General features: G+C 33.1%; 1 protein-coding gene, 1 long non-coding RNA gene and 1 pseudogene across 2 annotated transcripts; 2 read left to right on the forward strand and 1 right to left on the reverse strand.

Moving 5' to 3' along the window:
* The first annotated feature begins 849 nt into the window (after positions 1-849).
* LOC125596194 lies at positions 850-2,415 on the forward strand. The gene is made up of 4 exons (XR_007330923.1): positions 850-1,258; positions 1,353-1,409; positions 1,469-1,531; positions 1,620-2,415. It is a non-coding gene; the product is annotated as an uncharacterized LOC125596194 (long non-coding RNA).
* Positions 2,416-7,031: 4,616 nt separating this feature from the next.
* LOC125596187 lies at positions 7,032-7,622 on the reverse strand. Its single transcript, XM_048771406.1, has 3 exons — positions 7,491-7,622; positions 7,226-7,394; positions 7,032-7,099 (listed from the first exon to the last, which is right to left on the reverse strand). The coding sequence occupies exons 1-3, from the start codon at positions 7,620-7,622 to the stop codon at positions 7,032-7,034; spliced, it is 369 nt and encodes a 122-aa protein (XP_048627363.1).
* Positions 7,623-9,558: 1,936 nt separating this feature from the next.
* Positions 9,559-11,529, forward strand: LOC106425392 (annotated as a pseudogene).
* Positions 11,530-13,878: the final 2,349 nt, after the last annotated feature.

The following is a 13,878-nucleotide window of genomic DNA, read 5'->3' on the forward strand; positions in this document are numbered from 1 at the left end:
ATCGGGTTAAAACTCGAGACATCATTGACCTAGGAGTTTAGGCACAAGTTAACACTTGAATCTCACCCTGAATCCGTCCTAATTGAGCTAGGATTGTTAGAGTAAGGCGAAGGCTGATCTAGTAAGCCTAGTGAGCATTATTCAACCTGCGCGTAAAGCTTGACTAAGAAACCTAGAAAGCGAACGCCGATCGGTTTGTTCATAAGTGTTTGAGCTCTATTATATCATGCATAAAACTGTTAGGCATCTGTAGGATTATAATCCTGATTACCTGAATAGAAATCCTAAGTCTAACTATTTCATTTAAGTGCCAAAAACTCAATCAAGCCAATCGAGCAACTGCCTTGCTCACAACATGTTATTTACATTTAAACATAAATAACCTAGGTTAATCATTCTGATTAGATTTATTTGGTTCCCTAGCTCCTTGTGGATTCAATCCTTGAGTATTACAATTGAACATCTTATTTGAGAGAGTAATTCACTCCTTAAGGTAATTGGAGTGAGATCTTTCCGCGCTTATAAGTATTAAAATCTAATAAAAGTAAAAATATATACTATACTAAAAGGGAGATAACTAGAGCGGGGAGAGTGTCCACCTCAGATTAAAAATCAACCAATCAGGGAAATCCTTTATGCCATGTCATTAGTTATTGTCGAAAATAAAGATAAAAGGAAGCTTCGATCAACCGCCTCTGCTTCTCTCACTTCGTCTTCTCGGTTACATCTTCATGAAATCTACGTTATAGCTACCAATATTATCAATAAATTGTGTTCTTCAAGCTCCTCTTTACGAATTCATTTCTTATCCTTTGTTTTTCCTTCTTTATAACCCTTCGCCTAGATTTAATCCAGTCAAAAACGAAAACCTCCACTAAAGAAGTTGAAGCTATGGCGATGAAACCCAATGGATAGTAATCCACTAGAAAGTCTCCCGTCACCACCGGAAAGTCTCCCGTGCAGTATGCTGTTAAATTGTTTTGGCCGTGTGGCGATTCTGATTTTTAGGAACGAACGAACACACATGAATTTCATATGTTCATGTCTTCCCTTCTTCAGGTTCATTCCTTTATTCATATAATGGTTTCATGGCCAAGCGTTAACCATTCGAAATATTTGTCATTCAGCTATTTGATCTGGTATATGGAGAATTTTCAAGATTTCTATTCGGTTTGCTCTGGGTGAGAACAAATCGTAAAAAGATGCAGCCACAACAGGAATAAAAAACACTATGAAAACATTATTACAAAGCAAAACGGTAAGATTATTACAGAGCAAAAAGAGTCCTTAATCTTTGTTCCAAGAATTTTGTTGTACCTGATTTTGAATGGTTTTGATTGTCTTTATGTAAGGATCAAGCATCTTCGCACATGGTGTTCAAGAGATCATACAGATGGACCTGAAGACAAGTAAGATGATCTTACCTGATAAACACATGCGGGCGATTTCAGTTTGTCTAAATTGGCAGTTGACAGAGCCTTTCATGTCTCCGGCATATTGTCCATGGCACAGTTGGATATCTGGAGCCCAAGTAAGCTAGACGCATATCTAACACCAAAAAATACTTCATATATCTTTAATTTGTCATTAAAATACTGTTATTATTCTGATGGTAAAAGGTATATAACTCTGGAGTCCTTTTTCGTGGGTCAAACTGTGGAGTCCTTCTTGAGCTTATGTCAGGCGTAGGCGTAGAAGCCATATCGAATGAACACTTCCGAGTTCATTATACAAGGTATATTACTAATCTGAGCTTTTTTATTTTTTAATGAACAGGCGTACAAAACAAAGAAATGTTGCTAAGTGTCGGTCAGGAAATGGCACTTCTGAGCTGTAGAGTTTGGTTAAAACGTTTTTCAGCAATATGCACCAAACTGTGATCGAGAATCGTGGATTAAGGTTCTCGACTTTGTTAGCAGGATTTTCCATGGAAGTGTAGTTTTTTTTTGTTGCTAACATCGATAGAAGTGTAGTTTTGAGAGGTACGAAGCTGTTATGTAATTGTGAGGATTCTTGAGAAGATTTGCGGTGGGTTAGCAGAAACAACAGCTGGCAAATTAATAGTAATGTTTTCCAAGGTAAAATACTGATTGAAAGTGTACGGTTCTTTTGTTTATTTATGAGTGAATAATACTATTGTCTGTTTAGTTTAACCCTTTCCATTACCATGTTTCTAAAGTGATCGACTTAGACGCTGCGAAGAGTTTTGAAAATGGAGAAGGTGTGCGTCTGATAGCACCTCAGGATGCCTGCAAGCTGCAACCATTCAGCCAAGTATATTCGCACGGAAATATAGATTGATGGCGCGGACGGGTAAACACTCGAATCTAGGAAATAGTTGGCTCTGGATGAATCCATTGAGAAGTTGCGACACAACGTCAAAGTCTTTCTCGACCGCCAGTGTCACGATCTTGGGGGAGAAGGCACAGTCTACGTGGTTATCAGGTTTGAGAGAATCGGATGTGAATATTACTCTGTCTGTTTAGTCTAACCTTTTTCATCACCATGTTTCTGAAGAGATCGAGTTAGACGCTGCAAATAGTTGCATGTGAGGGTGAGTAAAATGGAAAGTGTGAGGATAAGACAATGATGTTCAGGAGTTTACACCTGGCTCTCGAGACTTCACAATAGAGAGCTTGAAGACAAAGCCAAAGAAGTACCAGAGCTGAAAACAGAGAGACATAAGAAAAACTTAATATAGACGAGGTCGAGGGTATCGCGAGGCTGAATCTAGCAGAGGCAGCCATGTTATAGCTTAAAGCTAACAAAGCATAACGGGAGTCTGAGAGGTTGTAAAGATTGTACTACGAAAACGGAAAAGTTTGAGGAGGAATACGCAAGTAACTTCTGAACAGAGGTTGGCCAAGGCTGAGGCAGAGAAGCAATATATGTTTGAGAAGATTAACCTGACGGAAAATTCAAGCTCGCATCACAAAGTAGTGGTGGTGGAGGAGACCCGTCACATGTGTGATGTACTCAAAGATCTGTGATCTACTTCATGGTAACAATCTCACGCCTAAGGTAGATCCTCAATCAAAAGAGCACCATCCTTTCATATCCAAACATTGACGCTTCTTCCCTTCTAAGTTTGTTAATTTTGTGTAAACAAGATCTTTTAATAAACAAGAGTGTAGATATGTGGAATCTTTCTCAGGCCAAGAAGCTTTGCTTAATTTGGAGAGTCATGGTTTATTTTATATGATATATCAAGTTTTGGGTAGTGGTTTTCACTTTAAGTTATTTATAGTGACCAAACTTTTTATCTTTTTCATCATTCAATATATGAAATTGTAATTTTTATATATGCAATTATTATATAGTATCAAACCATTTGAAAAATATTTTTTTGTTGAGTGAGTCTAATTTACATAATGTTGCGAGATGGATCTTACAAATTCAATCTATCTCAAATGATATATTCATCTTCTATTTTTCTATTGAGAAGTTGTTTTCTAAGTGATCATTTACATGGTTTGGAAAGAGTGTGATGCACTTGTGCACATATCTCTCTCTCTCTCTATGCTTTCCGTTATATAGATCCGAGTAAAGAAAATTAAATGGAATCATTAATTTAACTTACGACAAAGAGTTGACAAAAAAAAATACCCCAAAGAAGTGGATGAAACAAATAACATTTGAAAATGGTGATAAAGTAAACAGTAACATGTTATCTAAAAATATTTTACTCAACTACTATTATATATTTATTCTCAATTTTTATGTGATATGGATAATTAAAAATTATTAACTTAAAAACAGTTCAATTTCTGGGTTTAAAAAGATTAATATTTTATATTTGATGAATATATAAGTGTTTTGGATAAAAATATTTCAAACGCTATTACAATATTGTTTATCATATATTAAAATAGTGTGCAAATGTATAATTAACAACAAGTGTGAAAAGAATTGCGAGAAAATTATAAAAATGTAACATGAGACCACACACAAAAAAAAACAGAGTTAATCAATTTAAGAAATCACAACTGTTATCATATTACTTATTGTTTTAAACTACAACTTTGGTTTAAAGAATGCAAAAATAATAATTTTTATAAATATAAGAAAGAAGAAAAACCCTAAAAACTTATATCACAATTATAAAAGAACGCAAGTTACAAAAACAAATGCAAAACTGCAAACCTAGAGAAGCACGTAAATTAAAATTACAATAACTAAAACGTGAATATAATTAAACATATAGTAAAGACCGACTTAAGAAATATAAATGGAAAAATATACACCATACAAAGAATCAACCTCTAAAGCTGAAAGGCAAAAATAAAGGTGATGTATACTTATGTATACTTATTATATATACAATAGAAAAATAAACAACAAAAATGTAGGTTATAATGATGAAAAATAGATACTTTTACAAAGTTAAAAACATCAAAAATGGAAAAATAAAAATCATATTCCTAACAGCATTAATTCAAAAATACATAAAAATTTTTTTAAAAAAATATATATTAATTAACCATATGCTCCCTATTTTAAGATTAATAATAAAAGCAGTGCCGGAAGTCGGTATTCACCGTAACACCATTAAAAAAAATTTACTTCAATAATTTCATAAACACTATTCAAAATATTAAATGAGAATTGAAAAAATACAAAAATATAAAATTATGTATATGTCAAAGGAGAATAACACTGAAAGAAAAAAGTAGTATCAAATTAATTCATATGTGTTAGTCATGACATCCATTATCTGGTAAGGAATAGAAATTCTATTTGATAATATTAAAATATATGTGGTATAGAGTATAATTTTTTAGAAAGACATAGTTCAAATCTACTAGAAAAACAAAGCAAAACTAATGAAAATATAGCTCATTAAGAGTTATAAAAAATACAAACTTAAACAAATAAATTATATAGGTAGTAATAAAATACAATAGATTAACAAATTCAAAATGTCCAAACCGCGCGTAGCGCGGTGAAAAACCTAGTTAAAAGTAAAAGTAAAACAAGAGAAAATTTTAGAAGTAAAAATTGATAGATGTAGAAGTAAAAGTAAAACTAACGATTATATCCTACTTACAACTAAAGATTACTTAAATATATATTTTAAATATATATATATATATATATATATATATATATATATATACTAAAATATTGTATAAGTAGCCTTTGATCCGCGCGTCCGTGCAGATGTAATATTTTGTATAAATGAATAGTGCACATATATTTAATACTATAGATATATAATGTACCATATATTATATATAATATGTCTACACATAACATTCTTATTGTATTTGAATCATCAATATATTATATTTGTTTATAGATTTTTTAAATTATTTTTATTTTTATTTTTTTGATATATCCTATTGGCTGATCCAGTCATCTAAGTGCTACAGAGTAGACTGACTATCACACTGCCTGATCCAAGTTTAAAATATCTTCCGACTAATGCCAAGAGGTGAACCGATCATCTGCTAGAGCCCAACATATTAACCATTTGGACCGAAAGCCAAACTCAGACTAGCCAAGCAGTGATAATTTAGTTCCCAAAAAAAATTTATAAATTATTATACTTGTGTAAATAACCACAATTTAAATTTTTCCTAATGCAAATTTATATTGGTTTAAAAATAAATATTTTCATGTGTCAAGACTTTGGTATTGAACTCATAAGTTATTTATCTACACACATTGAACAACACGTCAATCATAAGTTATATAGTACACGAAACATGAACTAAATTCTTTCTCAAAGAAAAAATGAACTAAACATGGTTTTGAAGGTTCATAACAACTATAGTCTGCTGGTTATAGTTGTTTGGAACATGCTAAAAGGAGGACAACAAAGAAAAATCGTACAAGGGAGCACGGAAAGGTCTTTCTCGTCCTCCAAAACGAAGTTATCCAGATTCTTTCCTACCACCAAGTCCACCTCCTTTTTCCAGAGAAGAAGAAGAAGCATTAATCTAAGGGATGATGAAGATCAAACTCATAGGAGAGAGTAAGAGAATGGCACTCACCTAATCTTCTTGGTATCCATCCATGCATCAATTGCTGCCTATTATAATCAAAAACTAGTGCTTCGACCCGTGCGCCCGCACGGGTGTCATTTTCTGTGAATGATTTATTTATGATACTTTTATTTAAAGGATGTCTAATCCGGATATCGGTTCGATTTCGGTTCTTTTTTTTTGGTTTTCGGTATTTCGGTTTATAAAGAATTTAAACCATATTAAAATCATGCATACTTTAGTTTGGTTCGGCTCATATACCATCAATTTTTTGTTTATTCGATTTATACCAAAACCATAAATATATTTATCTTTTATAATATTTTTTTGTAATTTTGCTTTATATGGTTTGATATCATTTTTAATATAACATGAAGATATTTTGATTTTTAAATAGACTATTTTTTATTTTTTCTTTTACTATTTAAATTATAAGTAAACATAATAAGTTAATAATAGTAGTAGTTTTTTAGAATAAAAATAAAAAATACTAATCCATAATACTATTAAATAACTAAATATTAGTACATATATTGTCAACAAAAGGTAAAAATTATGTTTTTTAATTTGATAAAAAAACCTTTAACTTAATATAAAATATTAAATTACTAAAATCAACGTTTTATGTGTGAAATCATATCAATAAATAAATTATGTTATTAGTTATTTTATATAATTTACATATGATAATACTACTATAATTAATTGATCAATTTATATATCAACCATATCTATTTACTGTGATTTCTAAAAAAATACATTTGATATATTCGGTATTACCAAATCCATATTTTATGTACGTCGGTTTGGTTTAATTGGTTCAGTTTTACCGGATTGGACACCTTATGTATACACATAAACATTCTTACTGTTTATATGTTCTAATTTATTGTTTAGATTATTCAGTTTCTTTAGTTGTTTGTTTATATGAATGTATTTGTACTTTGTAAAAAAAGGAATATAAATTTAAAATAATTTATACGAACGTATATATATATATGTATCATCCATTTGGACACAACTCTTTCAAATATTCCCAACGACTCAGCCTTGTACAGCAGCAACTTCTTCATCAACGTAGTTATTTACCCAAGTTAAGGTGAATGATAAACCTGTCATGGTCAAAAGCCAGGGAGTAATATTAAAAATTGGTGCTTTTCTGGTGGCTGATGATCTAAAATGTATGTTTTACTTGAGAACTTTGGCGCATAAACTATGTGCCAAAAGAAAGTACGTACCACTTGATGGATGGGAGGCAACAATGCAGATTCGTTTGTCTTTATTATTTGTTGACAATTTCACTCCGGTCAAGTGCTCGCCAAGAGCTTGAAATGGACAACCAGCAGAGTTACTTGATCCACAGTCAGTTTGTTTACAGCATTGTGGTTGAGAAACCAAGAGCGTTTCCTTGAAACAAAGCAAGAAAATAGTATTAGTAAGCAAAATTTTGATGACTCACTTAAAGAAGATGCTGCAGCTTAAGTCGGTTGATTTGTGACGTACGCTAATATGAGGTGATACCACGTCCGTTTCCATGATATCCTCTGTCTGCCTTCTACGTTTCATCATGCTTCTCATAGGTGATACCATGTCCATTTCAACCATATCCTCAGTCTGCCTGCTACGCTTCCTCATGCTTCACGTTGTAACTTGAGGAGATTCAGGAGTCTTTCGTGTTCTTCCACTTTGATTTTTGTTGTAGTGAGGAACTCCCTCTGATATCAGCTCTTTTATTTTCTCAACTTGCTCGGAAAGTGTCTTGTCTGTAAATTTTTTATGCCCAGTTAGTAAAAGGACAAAGCATTTGATATCAAAGAAAAGCTCGATTCATTAAAAAAAAATTCAACTTAACTTTATATTCTTAAAATAAAGTAGGTTTTAACCAATTTTAATTTAGTAAATTGATAGAATAAACCCAAAAAAGCCTTCTTATAGTTATATATATTTTTCACAAATTATATTATAACTTTAAATTTTATGTCGTTTTATATAAAAAAAAATTTTCAATTTTTATCTATAAAATTTATTGAAAATGAACACATAATTTACGATGTAGGTTAATGTAATTGTATTATGATGTAAAGACGTTTAATAAAAAATATGAAAAAGAGAGTTCATAAATATGTATAATCTTATGGTGAAGATAATAAATGAAGTTGTTAGAATTGGTTCAAACAGGAATGGAGAAGTTGTAGTAAAATACTTAAAATAGAGAAGTTCTGTTTTGTACTTATATTTAATAATATAGATAAAATATCCATATATATATAGTAGAAAGATGTCATTTTTGTATGAGCCATCTCAGCAACTCCTTCAACGGGTGACACACGTCAGATTTTTAAAGAAAAGTCACTCTATAGATTTGTCTAAGGTGGGTATTTGGGAAACCTATCGTGTTTTGGTATGGGTTCAATCAGATTTTGGTTCGGGTTTAATCGATTTTCGGGTTTATGAATTTCAGTCCTATTCAGGTATTATAAAAGTTTGGTGCGAGTTTGGTTTGAGATTAGTAACATTTTTAAAAACCTGTTAAATCTAATATAATTTTGGGTTGTTTTAGGATTCAGAATTCACGTAACTGATTCATTGAACAAATCTTAATCGGGTTTTTGGTTCCAAAATACTTTTTGGACTTAGTTAAACCCAAAACCTAAAAAACATCCAGTGAAATAACTATCAAAATAAAAAAAATTGAAACGATAAATTTTATTGTCACGATTCTTGTAGTTTCTAGTTTAATTTTTGACAAATGAAATAAAAAAATATTAGAAAATGAAATTAGAGAACAAAACTCAAAAATATGTATAAACCTATCATATCTAATATTGAATCCGATAAACTCGACTATATAGAAGAAAAAATAATACCAAAATATATTAAACTAAGTATCTGAGTTAATTATTTATGTAAGATACTTATTTAGGTATTTAATGAAATCTTAGAGTATTTTGATAAATATATATATTTGGGATTAAGTTCGGATTTTGTACGTATTTTTTTGAATTTTATGAGGTTTTTGGATATTCATTCGAGTTCGAGTTTGATTCATATAACACACATAACCCAAAATACAATAAAACAAATCATATTCGATATTTATGTTGGGCTTGGTTCGATACGGATTCATCGGTTCGGATTTTTGAATTTGGATTTTTTATCCACCCCGAGATTAGTCAGTTTCGTAGGTTTTGTATTATGTAGTTAGCCAACACATGTATTAGATAATTATAAACATTGGGCTTCACCCTACTATCTATAACAATAAAGGGGAGTTTTCTCTCACCTCCTGCTGCCACTTCAGCCTATAGGGTGGGGCATTTCGCGACACGTGTCGTAATACCAAAGCTTTTGCGATTTTTTCCGTTTGCGGTTCTCTAATTAAAGCGTATGCGAACTGGGTTTTCCGTACGATAGATAGGTTTGGCCCAAACCTTGAGCCCGTTAAGAGACCTATCCGGGTATTAGGTATTAGGGTTCGTCCGTTCGTCGTAGTCTTCCTCTTTCACTTGCCACCTCCACAATGTAATTCACAGACTTTAAGCGTCGATTCTAACTCTGTAACTTGGTAGTTATGCCCCACCCTCTTGACAAAGCCACAGCCGATGGACACAACGTGGACGGTGGCTTGAAGGCCATTGGGCTTACCGATCAAGGAGAGACACCATCGTTTGGAGCAAATCCACTGGACTTCCTCTCCACAAAGCTATCGTCTGTATGGATGCTCGCACCAGTTCCATCTGCAGGTACATACATACATAATCTCTCTCTCTCTCTCTTTCTTCTTTTGTTTTCTTGAATCATTTGTCATAAAAATCCTCTGTTCTTAGGGAGTTCGTTTTTGATGAAATTTTTTTTTTGGATGATATTCACAGGAGACTAGAGAAGGAACTATCAGGAGGAAGATCCCATTTCGTTGAGTCTTGTGGATTGCCTATAAGCACATAATTCTCTGCCATGAAGCTTCTCTGGCTAATGGAGAACGTAGATGCTGTTAAAGACGCTATCAAGAAAGGATATGCCATCTTTGGCACAATCGACACATGGCTGATCTGGAACATGACCGGCGGTGTGAATGGAGGTCTACACGTCACTGATGTCACCAACGCTTCTCGTACAATGCTCATGAACCTCAAAACCCTGAGCTGTGACGAGGACACTCTCAAGACTCTAGGCATTCCCGCTGAAATCTTACCAAGATTGTAAGCAACACGGAGGTCATTGGAGAAATCTGCAAAGGCTGGCCCATTCCTAGTATCAAGATCGCTGGATGTCTTGGCGACCAGCACATTGCAATGTTAGGACAAGCTTGCAAAAAAGGTGAGGCTAAGAGTACCTACGACACTGGCCCTTTCATCCTTCTCAACACAGGAGAAGTTCCCATCAAGTCAGGTCATGGACTTCTAACCACACTGTCTTACAAGCTTGGGCCTCAAGCACAAACAAATTACGCTCTCGAGGGTTCCATTGTTATAGCTGGAGCTGCTGTTCAGTGGCTAAGAGATAGTCTTGGGATTATTAAGAGTGCCAGTGAAATTGAAGATTTGGCGGCTATGGTAGAAACAACCGGAGGAGTGTACTTTGTGCCAGCATTCAACGGTTTGTTTGCGCCTTGGTGGAGAGAAGACGCTCGTGGTGTCTGCATTGGAATCACGAGATTCACAAACAAGTCTCACATTGCAAGGGCTGTGCTGGAGAGCATGTGTTTCCAAGTGAAAGATGTGCTAGACTCCCTAAATAACGAGAAAGGGGAGTTCTTGCTTAGAGTTGATGGTGGCGCCACTGCCAACAACCTTCTTATGCATATTCAGGTAATGACTTATCCTCTTCTTCTCACGTATGAATCTTGATGATGTGTTGTTTATTTTGTAACATTACTCTCATTTGTCCTTTTGAAACATGGGGCTGATTTGATGGGAACTCCGGTGGTGAGGCCAGTGGACATAGAGACAACAGCACTTGGAGCAGCGTACGCATTACATTTCTTTCTGAAGATGCTAGAGGAGGCTGACGTTCCAACGAAAGAGGATAATATAGTTTACAAAGAGATTTTGAAGAACCTTTGCGAAGCCTAGGCGAGATTTAATATAGTGAATTTTTACTCCTAAATGTACGACTCATATTGCTTTCTAACTTACACAATAAATTATATGGTTCCCCTGTTTCTAACACTCTCGATATGTGTTTGCAGCTTAAACAAATGGATCGTGGAACTAATCTCAAGCACACTTCCATTATCTGAGAGATCTTAATAATGCGGAGCTGTCATCATCTCTACACATACTATGTATGGTTAACTGAGATGGGAGTTTTAAAATTTTATAAATACAGAAAAATATACTCTGTGAGAAATCACGGCTGACTTACTCAACAACAAAATTTCAAAAATCAAACGCCCACCTCTGACTTACGGAATCAGTTTTGTTCTCTCAGCAACTTGGGATTGATGTTTGTGGCAACCACCACCTTTGGTTCATCACAACTCCAAAGCAAATTTGCATCAAGGAGCCTATCTAGATCGGCAAAAACACTTAGGCAAACATTTGAGTGACTGCAAAGACAGGGAGTCTAACGATTAGACATGTCCAGACTGTAAAACCTTATGTGTGCTCACCTTTAAAAGAAAATGATTTTTTTGAGTAGATATATATACCTTTCAATGCTTATGGTGATCATCATGCGTTGTGTACTTTATGTCTCTTCATTGTAAGTAGTTCTAATCCCCTTACTTGCCCAACAACATCTACAAAATGAATATATGTGCTAAGCTATCAAGTGTGATATGTGAAATAAATATATGCAAAAGTTTTAAAAGAGGGAAATGAATTCAAACATGGTAAATCAGTAGTCGTGTTGGATAATACCATAAGTTGTTTGTAATCCCGAAACCTGAAGCTCTCCCTCGGGATCCGTTCAAACGTTTCAGCAAGCTCCACAAGCTCCACGAAAACAGTTTGGTCAATGAAACGAATAGCACATGAGGACTCTCGGTAAAGGGGAAGTTGGGCTTTATGTTACATCAAAAGTATTAAGCTCATAAACCGAGTCTTCACTCAATAAGTTTTTGAACGTATTGGGACGATGCACACTAAGTGAAGCCTGAATAATTGTAGAATGAGAGAAAAACGCTTCAATGAGATGACGCCATCTCACAAAAACACATACAAGAACACATACCTTCTTGAGCCTCTCCTCCACTCTTTCTTTTTTTATCTGGTCGAGTTCAGCCTAAGAGCTTCAGTGTCATCCTCATCGTCGTCACTTTCAACATCACTAACAAAGACAACCAGGTCGTAAGATAACTTGAAGGAAATTATGACTCTCAGTTGACATAAGTCATCAAAAACTCTCGAAAAGGATAGCACCGAAGCAATTGCATATTCCCAAAACCATGGCTCTGATGAAAAGCCTTGAGTACACCGCTAGCAAAGAATCTTTAGCCAAATTTAAAGCACAAAAAATGAACTGCAATAGGTAGAAATTAATTGAAAATTGGTACCTATCATCATCATCACTTATGATATCAACTTATTAATAAAGAAGGGGAGCTCATTGGGTTGACATGCTGATGTTTGATTAATTGGTACACCTTCAAATATTTCTCCTTCTTTTGATTATGAGATTAAACTCTTGATTAATAGGAGTTAGTGATGCTGCTCCAAATCAGCCTGCTCCAAATTGCATAGCTCCAGAACTGGACTGGCAGTTAGATTCTGGCAGCTGTAACTTTTTGGCTTTTGCTAATAATTTTGAAAACAAATTATTTTCCATAGTTCTAAAATTTATTCTTTCTCACAACTTCATACTCACGTATTAAAATGGATCAAATGTATCCTATCTATACTTGTACCACTAACTTCTATCAAATGGATCAAATGTATCCTCTTTATATTACTACCACTAACTTCTATCAAATGAATCAAACAAACCCTGTTCAACTTATTAAATTAATAAATATACAAACCCGGCGCGTAGCGCCGGAATACCCCTAGTATTTTAATAGACTAAACTATCATCTTATCACAACGTGTCTTATGAATCCCATAAGATGAATCCCAAATAACAAAACTGCTAGGATAAAATTTGCGCCTTGCGCAGGATGAGTTTATTTGTATATATTATCGATAGTTTTTTTTATATATGTGATCATTTTATTTATATATATAAATATTTTTTGTTGTTATTATATAATTTCTTTCCGATGGATCGGATCAATTTTTATTAAAAATAATGGAACAAAACTATAATTAATACATCATGGGTTGATCGGATTGGACATTAAACAAACTATGACATAAAAATCTTATTTTTTCCATCGAACACATTCTTGAAAAAAGTGAACAGTATTGTTTTCACAGTTGAATTATTTTGACTTTTATCTTCCATATGGTTTTGAAAGCTTTCAAATCAACCATCGAATTGATACATGTCATTTTAATGTTTTCAGTCGTATACTTAAGGAAAACTTGCATTTTTGTAATTTAAAGTCGTTTTAAAAAATTCAAAATATAACATCTAAGAAAAAATCTAACATATAAGAAAAATTTAACATATAAGGTGTCCTCATTTTTGTATTTTAAAGTCGTTTTTTTTTAAAATAACAATAAGGTTTCCTCATTTTTGTAATTTAAAGTCATTTAAAAAAATTCAAAATATTACATATAACTATATAAGAAAAAATCTAATTTTTTATTATATGGTTAATGTGATTGTTTATTTTTTTTAATAATATAAAATTAAACAAAATGAAGGAGGATGCAAAAATTGTTATCAAATCTTTATTATTCATAATCATTAATTGCCATATATATGTAAATCATATTAGGTAATTTCGTAGCTTTTATTTAGGGAACGAATACGCACTTCTTATATTTTAGGTTAATATAATGTTCTT

This window comes from Brassica napus, unplaced genomic scaffold, assembly GCF_020379485.1.
Source record: "Brassica napus cultivar Da-Ae unplaced genomic scaffold, Da-Ae ScsIHWf_1146;HRSCAF=1628, whole genome shotgun sequence".
Lineage (NCBI taxonomy): Eukaryota > Viridiplantae > Streptophyta > Magnoliopsida > Brassicales > Brassicaceae > Brassica > Brassica napus.